The sequence below is a fragment of the Kogia breviceps genome, chromosome 3, assembly GCF_026419965.1.
Source record: "Kogia breviceps isolate mKogBre1 chromosome 3, mKogBre1 haplotype 1, whole genome shotgun sequence".
Taxonomy (NCBI): domain Eukaryota; kingdom Metazoa; phylum Chordata; class Mammalia; order Artiodactyla; family Physeteridae; genus Kogia; species Kogia breviceps.
Window position 1 is genome coordinate 74,158,245 of NC_081312.1, and position 17,790 is coordinate 74,176,034.

Below are 17,790 nucleotides of genomic sequence, written 5' to 3' on the forward strand. Positions count from 1 at the left end.
AATATCATATGATACAGCTTATACGTGGAATCTAAAAAAAAAAATGATACAAATGAAGCAAAAGGTGGGTAACAGAGCAGGGAGGAGGGTGGATCTAAAGAGGTGAGTGGAGAATAGGGCCTTTTTCCTGTCTGCACCCAATCCCTGAGAGAACCTTCCATTGAGTCCTTTGGCCTGTTGTCTCTCATGTCTTTGGTTGACAGTCCTAAAGCCACACCCCTTCCAGGAATCACATCACAAATAAATTACTTGCACTCAAGTCTTTGTTATCAGGGTCTGTTTCTGGGAAAACCCAAACTAAGATACCCCCCAAAATCAAGATTTATTAAATCTACTATAATTAGTACAATCTGATGTTGATGCAAAGACAAACAATTAGAGCAATGAAACAGAACGGAGTCCAGAAAAAGACACATTCATCCATGGACACTTGGTTTATGGCAAAGGGTCTCCATGTTAGGATCTTGGTTGATTGGTTGATTGGTTGGTTGGTCTTATCATACTTTAGTTAGAAACTATGTGAAATGATGATGTGAATAGCATCACAGGGCAGTGGGAAAGGACACTCATTTCAGTGCATATTGCTGGGTCAACTGAATATCCATGGGGAAAAATGAAATTTGACCCGTATCTCACACACACACAAACATCAGTTCCAGGTGTCCCACCCATTAAAAGTAAAATAATAAAACTTCTAGACAATATGACAGGAGTATCTTTATCACCTTGGGGTTTAGAAAGATTTCTTCAAGGCACACAAAAATCACTAACCTTAAAACAAGTTTCTCAACCTTGCACTATTGATATTTTGAATAGGATAAATTTTTGTTGTGGGGGAATGTCCCATGCATTGTAAGATGTTTAAAAGCATCCCTGGCCTCTACCCACTGATGCCAGTAGCACCACCACCACTGCCCCAGTTATGACAATGAAAAATGTCTCCGGAACATTGCCAAATGTCCCCTGGGGGAAATGTTGCCATGTTTGGTGTCGGGGGACAGAACACACAGTTAGAATTGAATCTCAGATTCAACAACAACAACAAAAATAGTGTGTGCCCCCAAAATTTCCTGGGAAATAATTAAATTTTTTCATTGTTTATCTGATATTCAGATTTAACTAGGGGTCCTGTATTTTATCTGAAATTCACCCCCAGTTGAGAATTACTGTCTTAAACGAAAAATGATTTGATAAATTGGATTACAAGAAGGACTTCTCATCAAAAGACATCTTTAAGAGAGTGAAAAGGCAAGCCACCCAGTGGAGGAAGATCCTTACAGCACATATGCCAACAAAGAGCTCACATGCAGAATTTATACATAATGCCTGTCAATCAATAAGAAAAAAAATAAGACATCCCTAAAGAAACACTGACAAGAGACTTGAACAGGAAATTCACAAAATAAGATATCCAAATGGCCAATAAACATATGAAAGGCACCCAACCTTATTAGTAATCAGGAAAATACAAATTTAAACTATAATGCAACTGGGACTTCCCTGGTCGGACAGTGGTTAAGAATCCGCCTGCCAATGCAGGGAACACGGGTTTGATCCCTGGTCTGGGAAGATCCCACATGCCGCGGAGCAACTAAGCCCGTGCGCCACAACTACTGAGCCTGCGCTCTAGAGCCCGAGCCACAACTACTGAGCCCGCACGCCACAACTACTGAAGCCTGGGAGCCTAGAGCCCGTGCTCCACAAAAAGAGAAGTCACTGCAATGAGAAGCCCGCACACCGCAATGAAAAGTAGCCCCCGCTCACTGCAACTACAGAAAGCCCGCCCACAGCAATGAAGACCCAACGCAGCCAAAAATAAAATAAATAAAAATTAATTAATTAATTTTTTTAAAAAAGTCTATGGGTTCAAGTCCCAATCTAGGTTTTGGCCAGCTTCGAGTCCTGGCACGTGGGTTCAAATCCCAATCTGCGTTGCTTGGTTTCACTTCTATCTCCACAAACTCTGGGGTCTAAGGAGTCTATGTTAAACAGGGGGACCAGAGGGGTTCTAGGCTCCTTTATCTGTTGGGTCTCCATGTTAGGATCTTGGTTGATTGGTTGGTTGGTCTTAGCATACTTTAGTTAGAAACTATGTGAAATGATGATGTGAATAGCATTTAGCAAATTACATGCCAGAGCCTGAGAGAATTTGTAAAAATCTGCCCAAGCAAAATGAAGCAGTGGGCATTCACACAGAGCGGGCATGGGGGAAGGTGTAGAGTTGCCAGCAAAGCCCTCATCCTGCCCTGCCCCAGCCCATGCTGAGAGGAAGATCCCTCCCTGAGTCCTGGCTTCCTGTCCTGCCCCACAGTGATGGCCTAACCACCCAGAGGGACTGTGCTCAACTCCTTTTGCTGTTTCAGGAAGCAGATGTGGGGGAAACTGTCCCATTTCAATGAAAGAAGTCCTTGTGATTGCTATAGACTCAAGAGGGACCCTTGTCTTCCTGAAGGGCACCAGCTGCACTTGCCCCTACACCCAGATGTGCAGACAGAAACTTCTCAGGTCTTGTTGTCTGGCTCGGATTTGTACATTTTAACTGCCAAAGTGTCAGATGGACTTTGAGATCTGCGAACAGTTTAACTTAACTACATCAGTTGTCAAAGGAGAGGCTGAGGAGGAGGGAGAAGCTGACCCACCCATCTCCAGAACCCCAGAGTAAAAAGACTCTAAGGCATTACAAACCTGCTCTCCATCAGCCTCCCAGGGGAGGAGGAGTGGCTGCTGGGATCAGAGCGCTGTCCCTATGTATGTACCCTCTTACAAGGGGCACAAAGCTCTGGAAGGGATTCCCACCTCACTTGCATAAGGATACTGATGGACCTCCACCCTCCTGAATCTGTGGTCTAAAGGCAACTGATTTAGCAGGCTCTCCTCCCCCTCTCCCCACAGCTCCCCACCCCCGCACTGTCCCAGGTATTGTCTCCTGTCAACCAGGCCTCTGGGTTACAAAGACTGACTGACAACGCACAAGATAGCCTCAGTCCCAAAGTACACTTTGTTTTTGGTCTCTGGAGAGTTCTTTTATTTTCTAGCTAACTCGACAACGCATTTAAGTGAAGATGTGTTCAATTCTATCCAGCATATCCATTTGTAACGGGAGTGTTTCAGGATACATATGCCAAAAAGTGTTCCTCCCACATATTTATATATATATATATTTTTTTTTAAATATTTATTTATTTGGCTGCGCTGGGTCTTAGTTGCGGCATGTGGGAGCTCCGTTGCGGCATGCAGGATCTTTAGTAGCAGCATGCAGATTCTTTATTTGTGGCATGCTAACTCTTAGTTGCAGCATGCATGTGGGATCTAGTTCCCTAACCAGGGATCAAACCCAGGCCTCCTGCATTGGGAGCACAGAGTCTTAACCACTGGACCACCGGGGAATTTCTCCACATACTTTTTAAAAGATCATTCCATTTGCAGTGTGTGGAACAGTTTGGAGAGAAAAAAACATGCAGAAGCAGAAATCTATTAAAGAGACTGTTGCAGAAAATAGACCAAAGAGGATAATAACTTGAAGAGTCATGGTGGCAGAGATAGAAATAGATGGATCTGGGAGATATTTAGCAAGTAAAATCAAAAGGGTTTTAGATATCCAAGAAGATATATCCAGTGGGAAGTTTTTATAGGATTCAGGAGCTCTGAGGCTCTCCTATAGTTCATAGGCGATTCGGGAACTCTTCTTTGAAAAAACTGGTAACCGAATTCACCGAGGTAGATTATGGGGAGAAAGTACACAATTGGAAGAAAGGAAGATCCGTAGGACCCAGCTTTGAGGAATACCAACATTTGTAAGACCTTAGAGGAGGTGGAGCAAGCAACACAGACTGAATAAAGCTGGGCGAAAGACCCAGAAGAGAGTGTGGCTTTCCTTGAGGCCGAGAAAAGAGCATTTCCAAAGGGAGGGAGGAGTCAGCAAGTGTCCAGTGATACAGAGGTCAAGAAAAACGACTGACAACTCGGCATTAGTTTTGGTGACACGTGGGAAATTAGTGATATTGGCGAGAGGGGCAATGAATGATAAAGGCAAAGTCAGACGGATGTGAAGTAGAAGTAGAAAAGGGACACCACTCTTTTAAGAAGTTTGGCTATGAAGGTGAAAAGAAAGGACATTAGCGGAGGAAGAGGGCTGGAGAAGGGTTATTTTAAGTCGAGGGGAATTTGAGAACGTTTAAATGCCGACAGGAAGGAGCCGGAACAGGGAGAAGAAAAGGTGAAATAATAGGCCGGGTAGAGAGAAAATCCATTGTACCTCTGGACGGATTCTCTTGTAAAACATATCCACCAAACTGAAGAGAGACAGCCAGAATTCGGAGGACTGAGCAGCTTCCGGCTTTAGGTCAAAGGTTTTTTTTCTACACTAAAAACCTTCCCTCCTCCACCTTCTCCCCTTCTTTCCCCGCCCCCTCAGTCTATTTCCCCACCCCCCGGCCTCCTTGCCAAGATCCCCGCCTCTCATTGCTGCGAAATACACAGCCTTCATTACGAATTCTTCCGGGTCGCCAGGCAGGGCCACGCCCAGTCCTGCCCGCCCCACAAGTGGAGGGCGCTCCCCGAAAGACGCATGCGCAGGAAGACTGCAGTCGTCCTAGAAGTGGACTCTAAATCTTGCGCAGGCGCGTTAGGTCCTGGTCGCTATGAGGGTTCTTGTGGGTAAGGGAGGGCAGGAAGGGGGAGTGGGAGGAGGCCGGTTTATACAAAGAAAACATAGCCAGAAATTGAGGGCTAGGAGGCCGTTTCTGAGAGAGGACACAGCCAACCTGGCCTTGGCCTCAGAGCCCTAGAAGCCGAATCTCCCTAAGCTCTGTGACCTGTGTCACCTCTGCATCGCGGGGAGGGGGCGAGGAGGGGAGAAGTCTGGCGTCAGATGGGAGGGCACCGGAAGAGGGGGCCACGTGGGGACGGAAGGCGCCCCCGGGAGGATAAACACCTCTCACTTTCTGATCAGGTGGCGGAACGGGCTTCATTGGGACAGCCTTAACCCAGCTGCTGAAGGCCAGGGGCCACAAAGTGACGTTGGTCTCCCGAAAGCCAGGGCCCGGTCGGATCACGTGGGTATGTCCAAATTCTGGAAGCATGGGGGGCGGGGGGCCTAGTTTGGTGGCGCAGGGCGAGGGCTCGCGGGCACTGTGTGCTTTCTCCAACAGGATGAGCTCGCTACGTCGGGCCTGCCCCGCTGCGATGCCGCCGTCAATCTGGCGGGAGAGAATATCCTCAACCCTCTTCGCAGGTCAGCTGGGCCCTGAAGCTGACATCCTTCAGAGCGGAGGGAGGAGATGGCCGACTCTGAGGAGAACCTGTGGGCTGTGGAGAATGGGACTGCCAGATTGAGAACTCAGCCCATATCCCGGACTCCTCCACCCCCACTTGCCCTTCTTCCCGCTCAGCTGGTGGACCTTACTCCCCACTCAGGACGCCCAAAGTAGATGTACCTTTTCCTTATACAGAAGAGATGGACCATTCCTCTAAGCAGCAATGCAGGGTTTTATTAGAAACGGATATGGATGGGCCCCAGGGCAAGAGAGGAAAGGAAGGGTATGTACATGTATTTAGTGGCATTTTATTTCCCGTTTCTCCTGCAGGTGGAATGAAGCCTTCCAAAAAGAGGTTCTCAGCAGCCGCCTGGAGACCACCCAAATGCTGGCTAGAGCCATTGCCAAGGCCCCACAGTCCCCCCAGGCCTGGGTCTTAGTCACAGGTGTAGGTATGTCCCACACCACCAACCCTTAGACTAGCCAGGGAAAGGAGGGAGCACAGTGAGGGGCAGCTCAGGCCCCAGTGTGCTGGTCTTTTCCAAGCAGGGGAACTACCTAGGCCCTCATTCCATGCATATTTCTCCTGACTTTTGTGTACTTTCACTGAGAAATGGGGACCTCAGAGAAAGTGAGGGGAGTGGCACTGCTCCCAGTGCCAGGGAAAGTCCCACCTATTTCCAGGTCCCTTATTTCTTATAGCACAGTTCTTTAGGAACAGAATTCTTGATTCTTGTATTTTACCTTTGGGACCAAATAAATAAATAAAAAAATATATATATATACACACGCGCGCGCGCGCCCACGCACGCACACACCACCATTCTAAGTGATTTGTACATATTACATTTAATCCTTACGAGAAACCTATGCGGTAGGTACTATTATTCCCATCTTAAAGATGCAAAAATTCTGCACAGAGAGGTTATGTATAATTTGCCTTTAGTCACAGAGTTAATAAATGGTGGAGCTGAGATTAAAACTCAGGCAGTCTGGCACCCAAGTCTTTGTTCTTAGCTTCTCACTCTAGCACCTCAGCTTAGCCCCATAACTAAAGATAAGAATGACTCCAGGGCTGGAACAGGTCAGCTCATGGAGAAGATCAAGGGGAAAATATCCATGGCTCTGAGTTCCCATGGGGAGATCCCAAGGGCCAAGGAGGGCGAGGCCAAGGGGAGCCTTGACTGCAAAGGGCCAGACAGGACCAAGGACACGCAGAGCAAACAAGTGCTGTTCCACCGGCAGCTTACTACCAGCCCAGCCTGACTGCTGAGTACGATGAGGACAGCCCAGGAGGGGATTTTGACTTTTTCTCCAACCTTGTAACCAAATGGGAAGCTGCAGCAAGGCTTCCTGGAGATTCTACACGGCAAGTGGTGGTGCGCTCCGGTGAGAACCAGGGGCCTGGGTATCAGATAGGGTTGGAATGTCTTCTCTGGGCTGGGAGGGTGGGGGGATAAGGGGAGCTGGGCTTACGGAGGATGCCTCCACTTCTAGCTAACCTACAGGTGGGAGGGCAGGACATCCCAAAGAGCCACACCCCTTACCTGCCACAGAGCAAAGTCAGCATGGGGAAAAGGTGAGGAAGGGGAAGCAGGGAGGAACAGTGGGACTGCCTGGAGGCTGAGGGGCCTTCCTGTACCATCCTTCTTACCTGCTCTAGGGGTTGTGCTGGGCCGTGGAGGCGGTGCCATTGGTCACATGCTGCTGCCCTTCCGCCTGGGCCTGGGGGGCCCCATCGGCTCAGGCCACCAGTTCTTCCCCTGGATTCACATCAGAGACTTGGCGGGAATCCTAGCCCACGCCCTTGAAGCAAGCCACGTGCAAGGGGTCCTGAACGGAGTGGCTCCAGCCTCCTCCACTACCAACGCTGAGTTTGCCCAGGCCTTGGGCACAGCCCTGGGCCGCCCAGCCTTCATCCCTCTCCCCAGCACTGTGGTACAAGCCGTCTTCGGACGAGAACGTGCCATCATGCTGCTGGAGGGCCAGAAGGTGGTCCCAAGGCGGACACTGGCTGCTGGCTACCAGTATTCCTTCCCAGAGCTGGGGGCTGCCTTGAAGGAAGTCATAGCCTAGGTGGGGGAGGCTCAAGGAAGGGCCTGAGGCCTGTCCCTCAGCTGGGGCTTCCTAAAGAGAAATTATGAGCTCAGGTTCTCCTCCATCTAGTTCTTAGGGAGTCCGCTTTCTTTCTCATTGTCCTGTTGCTTCACCTTATTTAACTGGGAGACTGTCGGCTGTTTCAAGGTTGCAGTCTCAAGTTGGGACCTTAACCTCTTCAACTGCTCCTAAATAAATTCTCAAGTTAGGTTTCCCTGCATGTCCTGTTCCTGGCCCATTTCTCCTTTTTGCTGTGTAGAGAATGTTCCGCAGTTTAGGCAATAAATTATCTCACTAGCTCTAGCTCATCTCTTTGGCCTAGATTCTGAAATTTATTTCAAGGAGTGCCATCCTAGAAGACCCTTTACTTTACATGGGGTTTTGAAAGTTATAATGTGCAACATCTCTCCCTTTTGGTCCCGCCATTGCCAAAAGAGCTGGCAACAAATTTGAGGCACGAGGTTATGACAGAGGTAGAGGCAAGAAGAATGGTGATCCATTTCCAGTGGGCTCTGTGGTCACCCTGCATACTTGTTTCACGCAGTGCCATAAGGATGCCAGCAGAGGAAGGGACAAGGTCCAAGTCCAGGACCGCCTTCAGTCTGTCACTGAACAGCAGTGAACTGATAAAGCAATCACACACTGGCCCCAGTTCATCAGGCTGCAGCAGGACAAAGCTGTGCAAAGCTTAGGACTGTCAAAAGATAAGGACTTGCCTCTCATCTGACTGGGGCCACTTCAGTCAACCAGGATCCCTAGCACAAGAGGGCAGAAGATACCTCGAGCCTACCGTATACCCACCAGCATTGAAAGTGAAAGGCACAAGGAACCTATCAAATGTTACAAATTCAATCCTTTCAGGGAAAAAGAGTCCCAAGTATTCCTCAAGGAGCGTCTCCCTTTTTAGCGACCCTGGTTTCTGCCACAGTTTGACCAGAAGCAGTTCCCCTAGCCCCCAATCTCCTTTCTTCTGACGGGACTATGGGTTGTCTTTGAATCACTGTTACCACCCCGACTAGCGACTAACCTCTCCAACTTGCCTGCCCCCAGCCCAGCTCAGCGCAGTGTAGTGGTAGACCTCACCAGTGGGGAGGGGCAAAGCCACTGGGACCCTAGGACCCTCTCCATCATCATTCAGCTCCACATGCTATAGTTGCTGATACAGGATCTGGGGTGATTTCAACTCCCTGTGCCACTGAGGGAGCAGAAATCAGCCTAAAATGAGGGCCATGTCCAGGGACTTGCTGCAGGGCCCAGATAGCACAGACTTTTGGACTCTTTAGGAAGTTGACTGGCTCTGTACTGTTCCTGACGGAATGACTGGCCTCAAAGGTAGAAGTAACAGAAAAGCATATTTGGGGATGCACTAAAGGAAGGACTGACTAGTACTGTCCACGGATGGATGTGCTGCCTCGGAGGCAGTAAATTCCCTGGTACAGGAGGACTTCAAGCAAGTACAGGACAACGACCTGTAGGAATCAAGGAGGAAAGAGAATGTCCTGAGGTGATAGCAGCTGGTCCGGTGGCCAGTCAAGTACCTTCTGACTCTGATTCTTCAATTTTCATTCTCCAGATTGGTTCCTCTAGATACAAACTCTATAAACCCTCCCATCCGCATACACGCACACACAGAGCAGAAGTGGGTCTCGCTTTATGCAACATATATGTTCTGTAAAGAAGATGCTAGGGTCAGGTCACATGAACGTTTTCCTCGCAGAACATGGCTTCATTGGTTTGGTGACTGCTCAACGCTCGAGCAAGTGCATTAACCGGGGACTGCGGACTTTCTGACACATTCGTTCAACTGTAAACAAACACCTGAATGCAACAGGAGAGCTGCCATTGATAGGAAGGAACCCTGAGAGTTTTCTGGTAATGCAAACAGTCACCCCTAATTAACCATTTTGTAAGTGTGGATTTGGGGGGTGGTTGCCCAAAAGGGACGCAGCCATTATAGGGCACATTATACTGAGGGTGCAGTGTTAAAAAATCTAGGGCATGGGTCCTGGGGACAGGGGACCCTCAGCTCTCTGAAAGTGAGGTTTTGGTTAGGAAGCCTGTGCAACCACAGACAGACACACCTGAGGCTTGGTCCAAGTACCCTTCCTCCAAGGAGCTTTCCTCCACGTTCTCATCTCTCCTTCCAACAGGCTTTTTTACCCCTGACTCGTAGGCGGAAGTAAAGACCAAGATCAATCAAGGTCACAGGCAGGCATAGCTGAGACCAGAAGCCATGTCTCCCTCTGCCTTCTCCACCAGACCCCTGCTGCCCCACTGTGACCCAGACCCCGTAATACTAGCCTTTCCAGGGCCCAGCATTCCCCTTGATGCGCCCAGGAGCCCAGCCAGGCCTGGGATTCGTCCTGTCCTCTGGCCATCAGAGCAGCAGCCAGGAGGAGGAAAGGCTTAGCTTCCTGGCCACCTGTTCTACATTCCCCTCCCACCCATCCACCCTACCCTCCATCCCCAGCTCAGCATGGAGGAGGGGCCGACAGTCCCCATCTCCGTGACCCACCCTTCCCAGCAGCCCCCATTCCCTACAGAAACCCTGCATAAAGCAAGGTTAAGAAATTAAGGCTGAGCAGAACCTCCTGAGAGCTGGTTGAGGTCCTGACTCAAGATGAGATCAGGTCACCTTACAGACCTGTCCCCAAAGTGCCCCAGGCAAGAGCATTCCCCACACACAAATGCGCTTCCTTGGTGCTTCCCTGACACAAAGCACCAACTCAGGGTGAGACGGGGTCAGGGTGTGAGCAGCAGGGGGACCCTCACAGAGTGAGCTGAGCTGGATGAGGCTGGAGCTGACGGGGTGGCAATCACTCAGACAGGTGAGGCTCAAAAGTTGAGACTGAGCAGGGCCTCAGAGAGCTGGTTGATGTCCCGGCAGTACGGCTCCCGCTGCAGGATGAAGTCCACCTTGTGATCCTGACCCCAAAACACCTCCAGCAGTTGGCGCCGGAGCCGCTCTGTCTCCCGTGTCTTCCGAATGCCACCACTGCCTTTTTCTTCTTCTTTTCTCCCCTGCTGCTGATTACTGTGTTCTGTGGAGACCTTGGCAGAATGCTGAGCCTTAGAAGACACCTGTGCCCTGGGAAGAAGCAGAGGGAACAGGATGAGCTGATGAGCATCCTCGAGGGAGTTTAGAGCCCAGTGGGCCTCCCTGCTCTCCACTCCCAGTTAACTGCCCTGCCTAGTCTGGGCTCTGGGGAGTGACCCTGAAGTTCCAGAAACTGACCACTGAGGGGCAGTATCAACCCACTTCTGAAGGGAAGATGGCCTGTTCCTTTGGAACCTGGAAGGTGAACCTGCCACTATCTAGTTCTAGTCTAATAAATTAATCACTTTATGTCCAACAGAGGGCATGCTCAATGCAGCTGGCTATAAGTAAAAGCAACCACCTTCCAAATAACTCCGTCCAACACACTGATTAGGGAAAACAGGAAACAGGAGTTTCCCTCCCAGCCAGGAGGGTCTGAGTCAGGATTCCTTGGGCCAAGCCCAAGGCAACTTGAACTACTACAGAATAACGCTGGCCCAGATTGAGGTCATTCTTCCCCCAATTCTCCAGGCCTGCAAGGCCCCTGCAGAGCAAAAGCCAGGGCTGCCTAGGAGAGTCTGAGGCATTACCTGACTGGCTTCTTCAGGAACTCATCCAGTGTAGGGCCATTTCGCCCCAATGGGTCATCAGGCACCATGAAGAGGTTTCCCACGAAGGTGAAGGGCAGCAGGCTGGATGGGCACAGAGAATGTGTGGTCACAGAGGGGCCTTTGCCCACCTCCCGGACAGTTAAGACCAACACCATCAGAAGCTGCCAGCTACCATCCTTCGCAAAGTAATGTCAGCCCCTTCCCAGAGTCCTCACCCGGTGGCAGAGCAGTGCTGGTTTTAGAGAAAGGTCTGAGTCCGTGCCCTGTGCTCAGGGGAGGGCTCCCTCACCGCTCTCTAATGATTGCCATCCACTTCTCAGACTCCTCTGCCAGGTCCCGGAACTGGTCATTGGAGACAATGATCCCATCAGTCTCTTCAGCCAGCTTCACCATGAACCTGTCACGAAAACCACGGCATCCAATTGGAATTCTCCAAGGTCCCAGCCCCAAAGAGCGTTATCAACTCCCGTGACCCACTTCTGGTGATGGAGATCCGGCCCCCTCACCTTGATCCAGCCACCAGGTGACTGACTGCATACAGGTGCCATGGGTTAGAAAGGAAACCCATGAAAGATGAATCCATCGTGGTTCCCCAATAGCATCCCCTCAAGTCACCACAATCCTCCACTCAACACTTTGTGCCTCATTAGTATGAGACAGAAAGATCTGGCTCTGGCTCTGTGTTCCTCCACCGTGCCCCCATGAATCAGTCACAGATCCATCATGCTCCTCCTCTGAAAGGCTTTCCACTCTGCTTCCTTCCTTTCCAGTCCCACCATTACCATCTGACCTACTTGGACATTGCAAGCATGGTACTACTGCATAGCCTCCTGATGAGGGGGTCCCCTGCCCCCAGCCACTTAACCACCCTCCAGTCTCTCCTGACCTCCCCCAAGAGAACATGCTCTTCCATACACAAAAGTCTTCCAAACTTGCCCTTTATCTGCCGAATATTTCCATATGTCCAGGCCTGGCAGCCAAGGCCGTCTAGAACCCAGCTCCAAGCCACTCTTATGGCCTTATCTCGCCCCATACTCCCTACTGTACTCAGCTCCTGCCAAAATCAATGATCATATTACACCCTGTTCTTCAAACATGCCCCGTACTGTCCGACTTCCATGTTTCTCAAACTGTTCCCTCCATCTGGAAGGTGCTTCCCCAACCTCACTGATGAATGGAATCACCAGGGGACTTTAAAAAAATAGATGCCTGGGCCCCAATTTAGTAATTCTGATTCCACAGGACTGGGGTAGGACTCATGGAGTGAGTCCTTTTTAACAGGTTTAAAACCTAGAGCTCCAACGCATCCCGTGTCCTTGTCAATCAATCAACAAAAACTCTCAAAGCCTTCTCTTCCCACAAAACCCCAGCCAGAAGGGGGATCCCTTTCCTCTCCATTCTGTACTGTTTGGTTTAGTTTCTTTGGGCTCTTTGAAGTCGAGAATCAGGTCTTCCCTGATTCCCTGCATTCCTGCTTCCTTCGGCAGGCAGGCCACCACGCACCTAGTACTAAGCAGGCAGTCAATATTTGAAAGACAGTGTGGTATAGAGGGGACTAGTAATCAGGATTCGGTGTGACAGGTGTCTGGTTCTGAGTTTCTGTCTGGGAAACAAATTAAGAAGATGACATAAAAATGTATATGGTATCATGTAATGTACAAAAGGTATTTTCAATTTAAGCATATTTTACTATTATCACGTTACATCATATGTTGTTCCGCAGTATTCAGTAGGCCTGTGCTACGTGCCACTGTGTTTTTCACTGTAACTAGGCAAAATTCCAAATTCATACTGCGCTGTCTGCCTATCAGGATGTACACAACTGTACAGACATGTGCCTTCAAAATTTATTACAACTGACTCAACCTTCAGTTTTAACTGTGTCAGTGCTGGTGTGTAAAGGAGATTCCATAGTGCAGATAACCTGTGAAATCTAGACATAAAACAGAATAGCATCAGGAGAACGTGAACTTTTTGTAGTATACCATTTTCCTGTTAGGGAGTAAGAGCTAAGTATTTGAAAAAACAAAATATATAATCACTTCAGTTTGGAAACTTGTTTTTAATTTAAAACCGAAAATCCTAGAGAATAAAGAACTTGTCAGGGCTTCCCTGGTGGCGCAGTGGTTGACAGTCCGCCTGCCGATGCAGGGGACACGGGTTCATGCCCCGGTCCGGGAGGATCCCACATGCCGCCATGGCAGCTGGGCCTGCGCATCTGGAGCCTGTGCTCCGCAACGGGAGAGGCCATGACAGTGAGAGGCCAGCTTACCGCACAAAAAAAAAAAAAAAAAAAGAACTTGTCAGTAGTTTTTTTAAATTGGTTAGTTAGCTTTTAAAATCCGCCCATCTCCCACACTGTGTGCACACTGGGGAGGGAATGTGGCCCATGTTTTTCAGTTAAACCAGCTAGCAGCTTTAAGTTCTCATTTTCCCTTTGCTACTTCATAGCCTTTGCCAAGAAAGTTAACTACTCTGACCCTCCGTCTCCATTTCTGTACAACAGAGGTAAGACCCTCTGCCACACTTGATTGGATCCATGAAAAACTAAGCAATATTACTGCCCTCTTGCCCAGCACCCTGAGTGAGACAAACACATACCTTAGCTTCTTTTGACATTCACAAGGAGGATGAATGAATGGAAGAGAACCTTGAGACAAAGTGATTAATCCACTAAGAGACTCCACAGTCAATGACTGTGCAAACTGGGACTCAAATCCAGACCTGCAAATTCTAAGACCCATGATCTTTCACTGTCTTTTATTATACCATGTTTTGTACAGTCTTACTATGCATGGAATGCGTTTCTTCATTTATAGTTATTTTGAACATTTACTCTGGTTTTTCCAGAAGGCTGGGGAATTTCTCTATGTATTTGGACATCCAGGTTGTAAGAGGCATTTGTCAGCTATTCATGTCATTGGCTTTCCCATCTTTCCATTAAACCAGTATTTTCTAGACAGTAAGGCACTATATAAATATGAGGCATCCTTTAGTTTGATGAGTGAAAAGTGAAGGATGAGTAGACAAACAGAACTGTCCACCATCCATCTCATCCTGCCTGCAGGGCAGGTTTACCTCCCCAATCATAGGGGCACACGGAGGAGAACTGACCCTTGTCCCACGACTCAGGCTTACAGTGTGAAGGGTCAGGAGCTTCTGTCTCTCCCTCAGTCTCCCACTTGGCTCCTTGAATGTCGAGCCTGTGACCAAGAGAGAAGCAAGTACCTGTCGTCATAGGAAGAGATCCTCTTGCCATCCAAGACCCGGGAGGGAGTGAGGGAGAGCAGGCTGAGGGAATACAGCTTGTGCAGGAAGTGACCCTCTAGAGAAACAGAGGAACACAATGGGGTTATCCTCAAGGTGGAAGCAGGGCCCATCCCCGGACACAAAAGACCAGGCCCAACTCACCTCTGACCTTGGAGTCCCTACTGAAACGCCACTGAGGCACAAAGACAGTTATGTCACGGTGGCCACGGTCCCAGAAGTATTGCACAGCAATGGCAATGCCCCGGCTGGAGAAGTAGTGCTGGAGGCCATGCCTGTAGTGGAAAGGGGTCAGCATTCCGGGGCCCCCGGGGGGGCCTAGCAGCCTAGCTGTACTGTCCCCCACTTCACACATATCCCCAAGGTGAACGCAACTGCCCATCTCGTCATCTCATCCCCCTCCCCAGGACTCTCAGCCCCACCAGGTACTCACACCATGGCCACGTTGCTGCCATCGATGACAATATGGCGGAGGTCTGGCTTGCCCGGCACATTGGCAAGGCACAGGGTGAAAGGGTCCTGGAGGGCCTCCTGGAAACGCTGCGTGCCAGTCACCAAATTACCCCCCCGGGTGCCTCGTTTCCACGGAGACCCCCGACCTCGAGCCACGACCTGCTGCTTGTCTGCCCTGTCTCCTCTGTCCCCTCGATCTCCGCAGTGCCATGGGGGTTCAGGCGCTGGTGGGGGGCTGGGCACTCTTGGAGGTGAGGCTTCCCCATTATGGAGCCGCTGCAGGAGGGAGGCTCCCCGGGACTGAGCTGCCTTCTGACAGGGGCCCTGGGTGCCAGGAGGCTCGCCCTGGACCCAGAACCTTCCCCTTTCCTGAGGCACCCCCTCCTTCCCCAGGGCCTTCCCTTTCAGAGGCACTGCCTGCCCTGCCTCTTCTCCGCCTGACTGTGGCCTGAAGGCCACTTGTCTCTCCCAGGCCTCTTCCCCAGGCCACTCCTTCCACCCCAAATCCATCTCCCTGGGACCACCGTGCTTTGTCCCCTCCTTCTCCATAGCACGTCTCTCTCCCCTTGACTCTTGCCACCCTGCAGGTCCTGTGTCCAGAGACTCCCTGCTGTCACTCAGGGGACTCCTGACTCCCTGGTGCTGAGCACCCAGAAGACCTGGGCTCCCCGATTCCCAGGACGGGAATGCTTGGGGCCCCTGCCCCCTGGATGCCTCTTGCACCAGGCTCAGCAGTTCTTCCTGGACAGCAAGGGGAAGCTGCAGCAGGGCCTCCATGTGGGCATCCCCCCGGGACTGCAGCAGAGAAGAGAATTCTCTCAGCACTCCAGCACACTGAGAGGCTCCAGGGGATGGCTCCAGCCGAAAGTCCCAGCTCAGCCGCTCCACCAGCTCCTCCACTCGGCTCTGGACCATGACAAAGGCCTCGGTCAGACCGCTGACCATCAGCGAGCCGGGCGCCCCCGGCACCAGGTGGGCTGATGTGCTCCAAGTCAGGCAATCAAGGAAGAAGCCCTGGGCTCCGAGAAAGATGCAGTGCAGTTTGGGTGGGTAGTGAATTTCATTCTGTAGCTCTGGGCTGCAGAGACCCTTCAGGTACTCCTGGGGGAAAAGGTGGGGAGGGGAGGTAGGAAAAAAAAAGAGGCTGCTGGAATCCTAAGTGGCCCAATAGCTCCTTCCGGGCCGCTGCTCTCCTCTGAGCTCCAGGATGCCTGAGCAGAGCAGTGGAGCCCTACAGATCCTGAAAAACGTAGCGGTTAAGAGGGGATCGAGAAACTCACTTCTTTGCCTTTTCAGCTGACAGCCTGTGGCTGAATTTCCATTTAGAACTTGCCTCAACTTAAGAAACTGTTATAATTAATTGGTTGAAAGGCTGTCTCTTCTAAACATTTATGTGTGTGTATACATGTATATTTCCATCATAATGATCATCATTGATAACTTTTACTGAACTCCCGCTTTACATGCTTTATCTAATTTACAATAAGTTCAGTGAGGTGGATACTGTTATTATTCACATTTTATAGATAAGGAAACAAACTAGGACCACAAGGATGGTATTTGGTCGTGCCTTACTGTAAGTCCTGACTAACTCCAAAGGAATCAGTGTGGCCTCCCACCCCACAGTGAATTCCTTGGTGGGGCCTGCTTGCCCAACCAGATTATCTCTTCTCTCCCAAACAGTACAAACTGATTTGAACTGAGTCACTTATCTCCAAGCCCAGGCAGAATCTGGGTCATCGCAGCAGAAATGAAACCAAAACTCTTGACAAATAGAGAGTCTGGAAGTTCCTCAAAGCTCAGGGCCAGTGAGACAAGCAAAGAGTGTAGATCCTCCCCAGCCCCTCCTCTCTTCTGCCTCCTCGGGGGAGGGAGTCATTGTTTTCCCCGGAAGGGTCAGGGAGAGGCGTTCACCTTGGCTCTGCTGGCGTTCTCCTTGGGGCCCTCCAGCTGCAGCCAGATGTGAGGGTTCTCAGGACAGTCCTTCGGGAGGACGCTCATCCCCACCCTGAAGATGCGCTCCACGTGGGGTTGCTGTTCCCGCACCTTGTCCTCGGCCTCCGCAGACACCGCAAAACGGTCAGGGGACGGGGAGCCAGCCCCCCAGGTAGGCATGGCTCCTTGGCCGCCCAGCCCTGGAAGGAGGGAAAGCAGCTCAGAGCCTCAATGTCCCCTCAACCCAAATTTGGTCTCCTGGCCTACACCAGCTATCAACAGGTCGCACCTAGTTATCAAACTGGTAAACCCAAGAGGTAACCAGCACTTCAGTCCATCTTGGGGATAGGGAGGTAATGTCAAATTATCTGGACACAGGGGCTTTCTCTCCGGAGACAAGTCATGGATAAACAAGGCTGACTCTCTGGGATGGGTGTGTGGCCTTTGGAAAATGACCACAGCCCTGAGCAGGAAGCGGGGGCGGGGCGGTGAGGGGGGGGGAGATCCAGCTGGGTCTGGAGGCCAGAAGGAGGGGACAGGTGACGAAAGAGTCCCTCTCCTCCCGGTCTCTTCAATCTCCGGGTCCAAGACGGCCTCTTAAAGATGAATCCTCACCAGGGCTTGAACTGGACTGTCGTCTGGGTCCCTTGTCAGCCATTTCCAAAGTTCTAGCCACTCCCACCCCTCCCCCTTCCTCCGCCGTCTGCTGTACCCCTCGGTCGCGCCACAAGCCCCACGCGGGGCCCAGTGGTCGAACAGGGCCCCGCCCATAGCCGCTGGCGGCTGCCGCCCCCCGACTGCGCTCTGTACTGCTGCCTCTGGCTCCCGCGGCCCGGGCGCGGGGGAGAGTGCGCCTACCCGCCTCGCCGCCCGCTGCGGCCTCAGTCCCGCCGGCGCCGCTCGGTGCCCGCCGGCCCCAGCTTCGCCCGCGCCCCCGGCCCAGGGAAGAAGGGCGGGGGGCCCGAATCTGGGCGGGCCTTCCCGATTCCTCACCCAACGGGGACCTCTCTTCCCCACATCACGAAGAGTTTTTTGTCACTTCCTGGCCGGGGGCGGAGTCAGCTGGGCCCCTCCCGGGGCTGGGCCTGCACCAAGCCCCGGCGCGCGCCCGCCCCCGCCAGCTGCAGGCTGCTCC

General features: G+C 51.2%; 3 protein-coding genes across 7 annotated transcripts in view; 1 reads left to right on the top strand and 2 right to left on the bottom strand.

Moving 5' to 3' along the window:
* The window catches only part of LOC131753330 (cathepsin G-like), a 68,124-nt gene extending 63,755 nt beyond the window's left edge, over positions 1-4,369 (bottom strand). Inside the window, exon 1 of the mRNA XM_067028644.1 lies at positions 4,256-4,369. The gene's annotated coding sequence lies outside the window, so the exon portion shown is untranslated. The remainder of the gene's footprint in view (positions 1-4,255) is intronic.
* Positions 4,370-4,520: 151 nt separating this feature from the next.
* SDR39U1 (short chain dehydrogenase/reductase family 39U member 1) lies at positions 4,521-7,660 on the top strand. 4 transcript variants are annotated; one of them, XM_059058479.2, is made up of 6 exons: positions 4,521-4,656; positions 4,952-5,058; positions 5,151-5,233; positions 5,586-5,707; positions 6,501-6,644; positions 6,919-7,660. In XM_059058479.2, exons 1-6 carry the CDS (start codon positions 4,641-4,643, stop codon positions 7,329-7,331), a joined length of 885 nt encoding a protein of 294 aa, XP_058914462.1. In that variant the 5' UTR covers positions 4,521-4,640; the 3' UTR covers positions 7,332-7,660. The 4 variants fall into 4 exon arrangements, with proteins under 4 accessions (XP_058914462.1, XP_058914464.1, XP_066884748.1 ...); XM_059058481.2 differs by having other exon boundaries at positions 4,560-4,628; XM_067028647.1 differs by lacking the exon at positions 5,151-5,233 and having other exon boundaries at positions 4,635-4,656.
* Positions 7,661-8,987: 1,327 nt separating this feature from the next.
* Positions 8,988-17,788, bottom strand: KHNYN (KH and NYN domain containing). Of its 2 annotated transcripts, XM_059058446.2 has the most exons (8): positions 17,514-17,783; positions 16,635-16,855; positions 14,701-15,821; positions 14,412-14,542; positions 14,229-14,325; positions 11,290-11,397; positions 10,980-11,081; positions 8,988-10,440 (listed from the first exon to the last, which is right to left on the bottom strand). In XM_059058446.2, exons 2-8 carry the CDS (start codon positions 16,833-16,835, stop codon positions 10,188-10,190), a joined length of 2,013 nt encoding a protein of 670 aa, XP_058914429.1. In that variant the 5' UTR covers positions 16,836-16,855; positions 17,514-17,783; the 3' UTR covers positions 8,988-10,187. The 2 variants fall into 2 exon arrangements, with proteins under 2 accessions (XP_058914429.1, XP_066884747.1); XM_067028646.1 differs by lacking the exons at positions 8,988-10,440; positions 10,980-11,081; positions 11,290-11,397 and adding an exon at positions 13,043-13,267 and having other exon boundaries at positions 17,514-17,788.
* Positions 17,789-17,790: the final 2 nt, after the last annotated feature.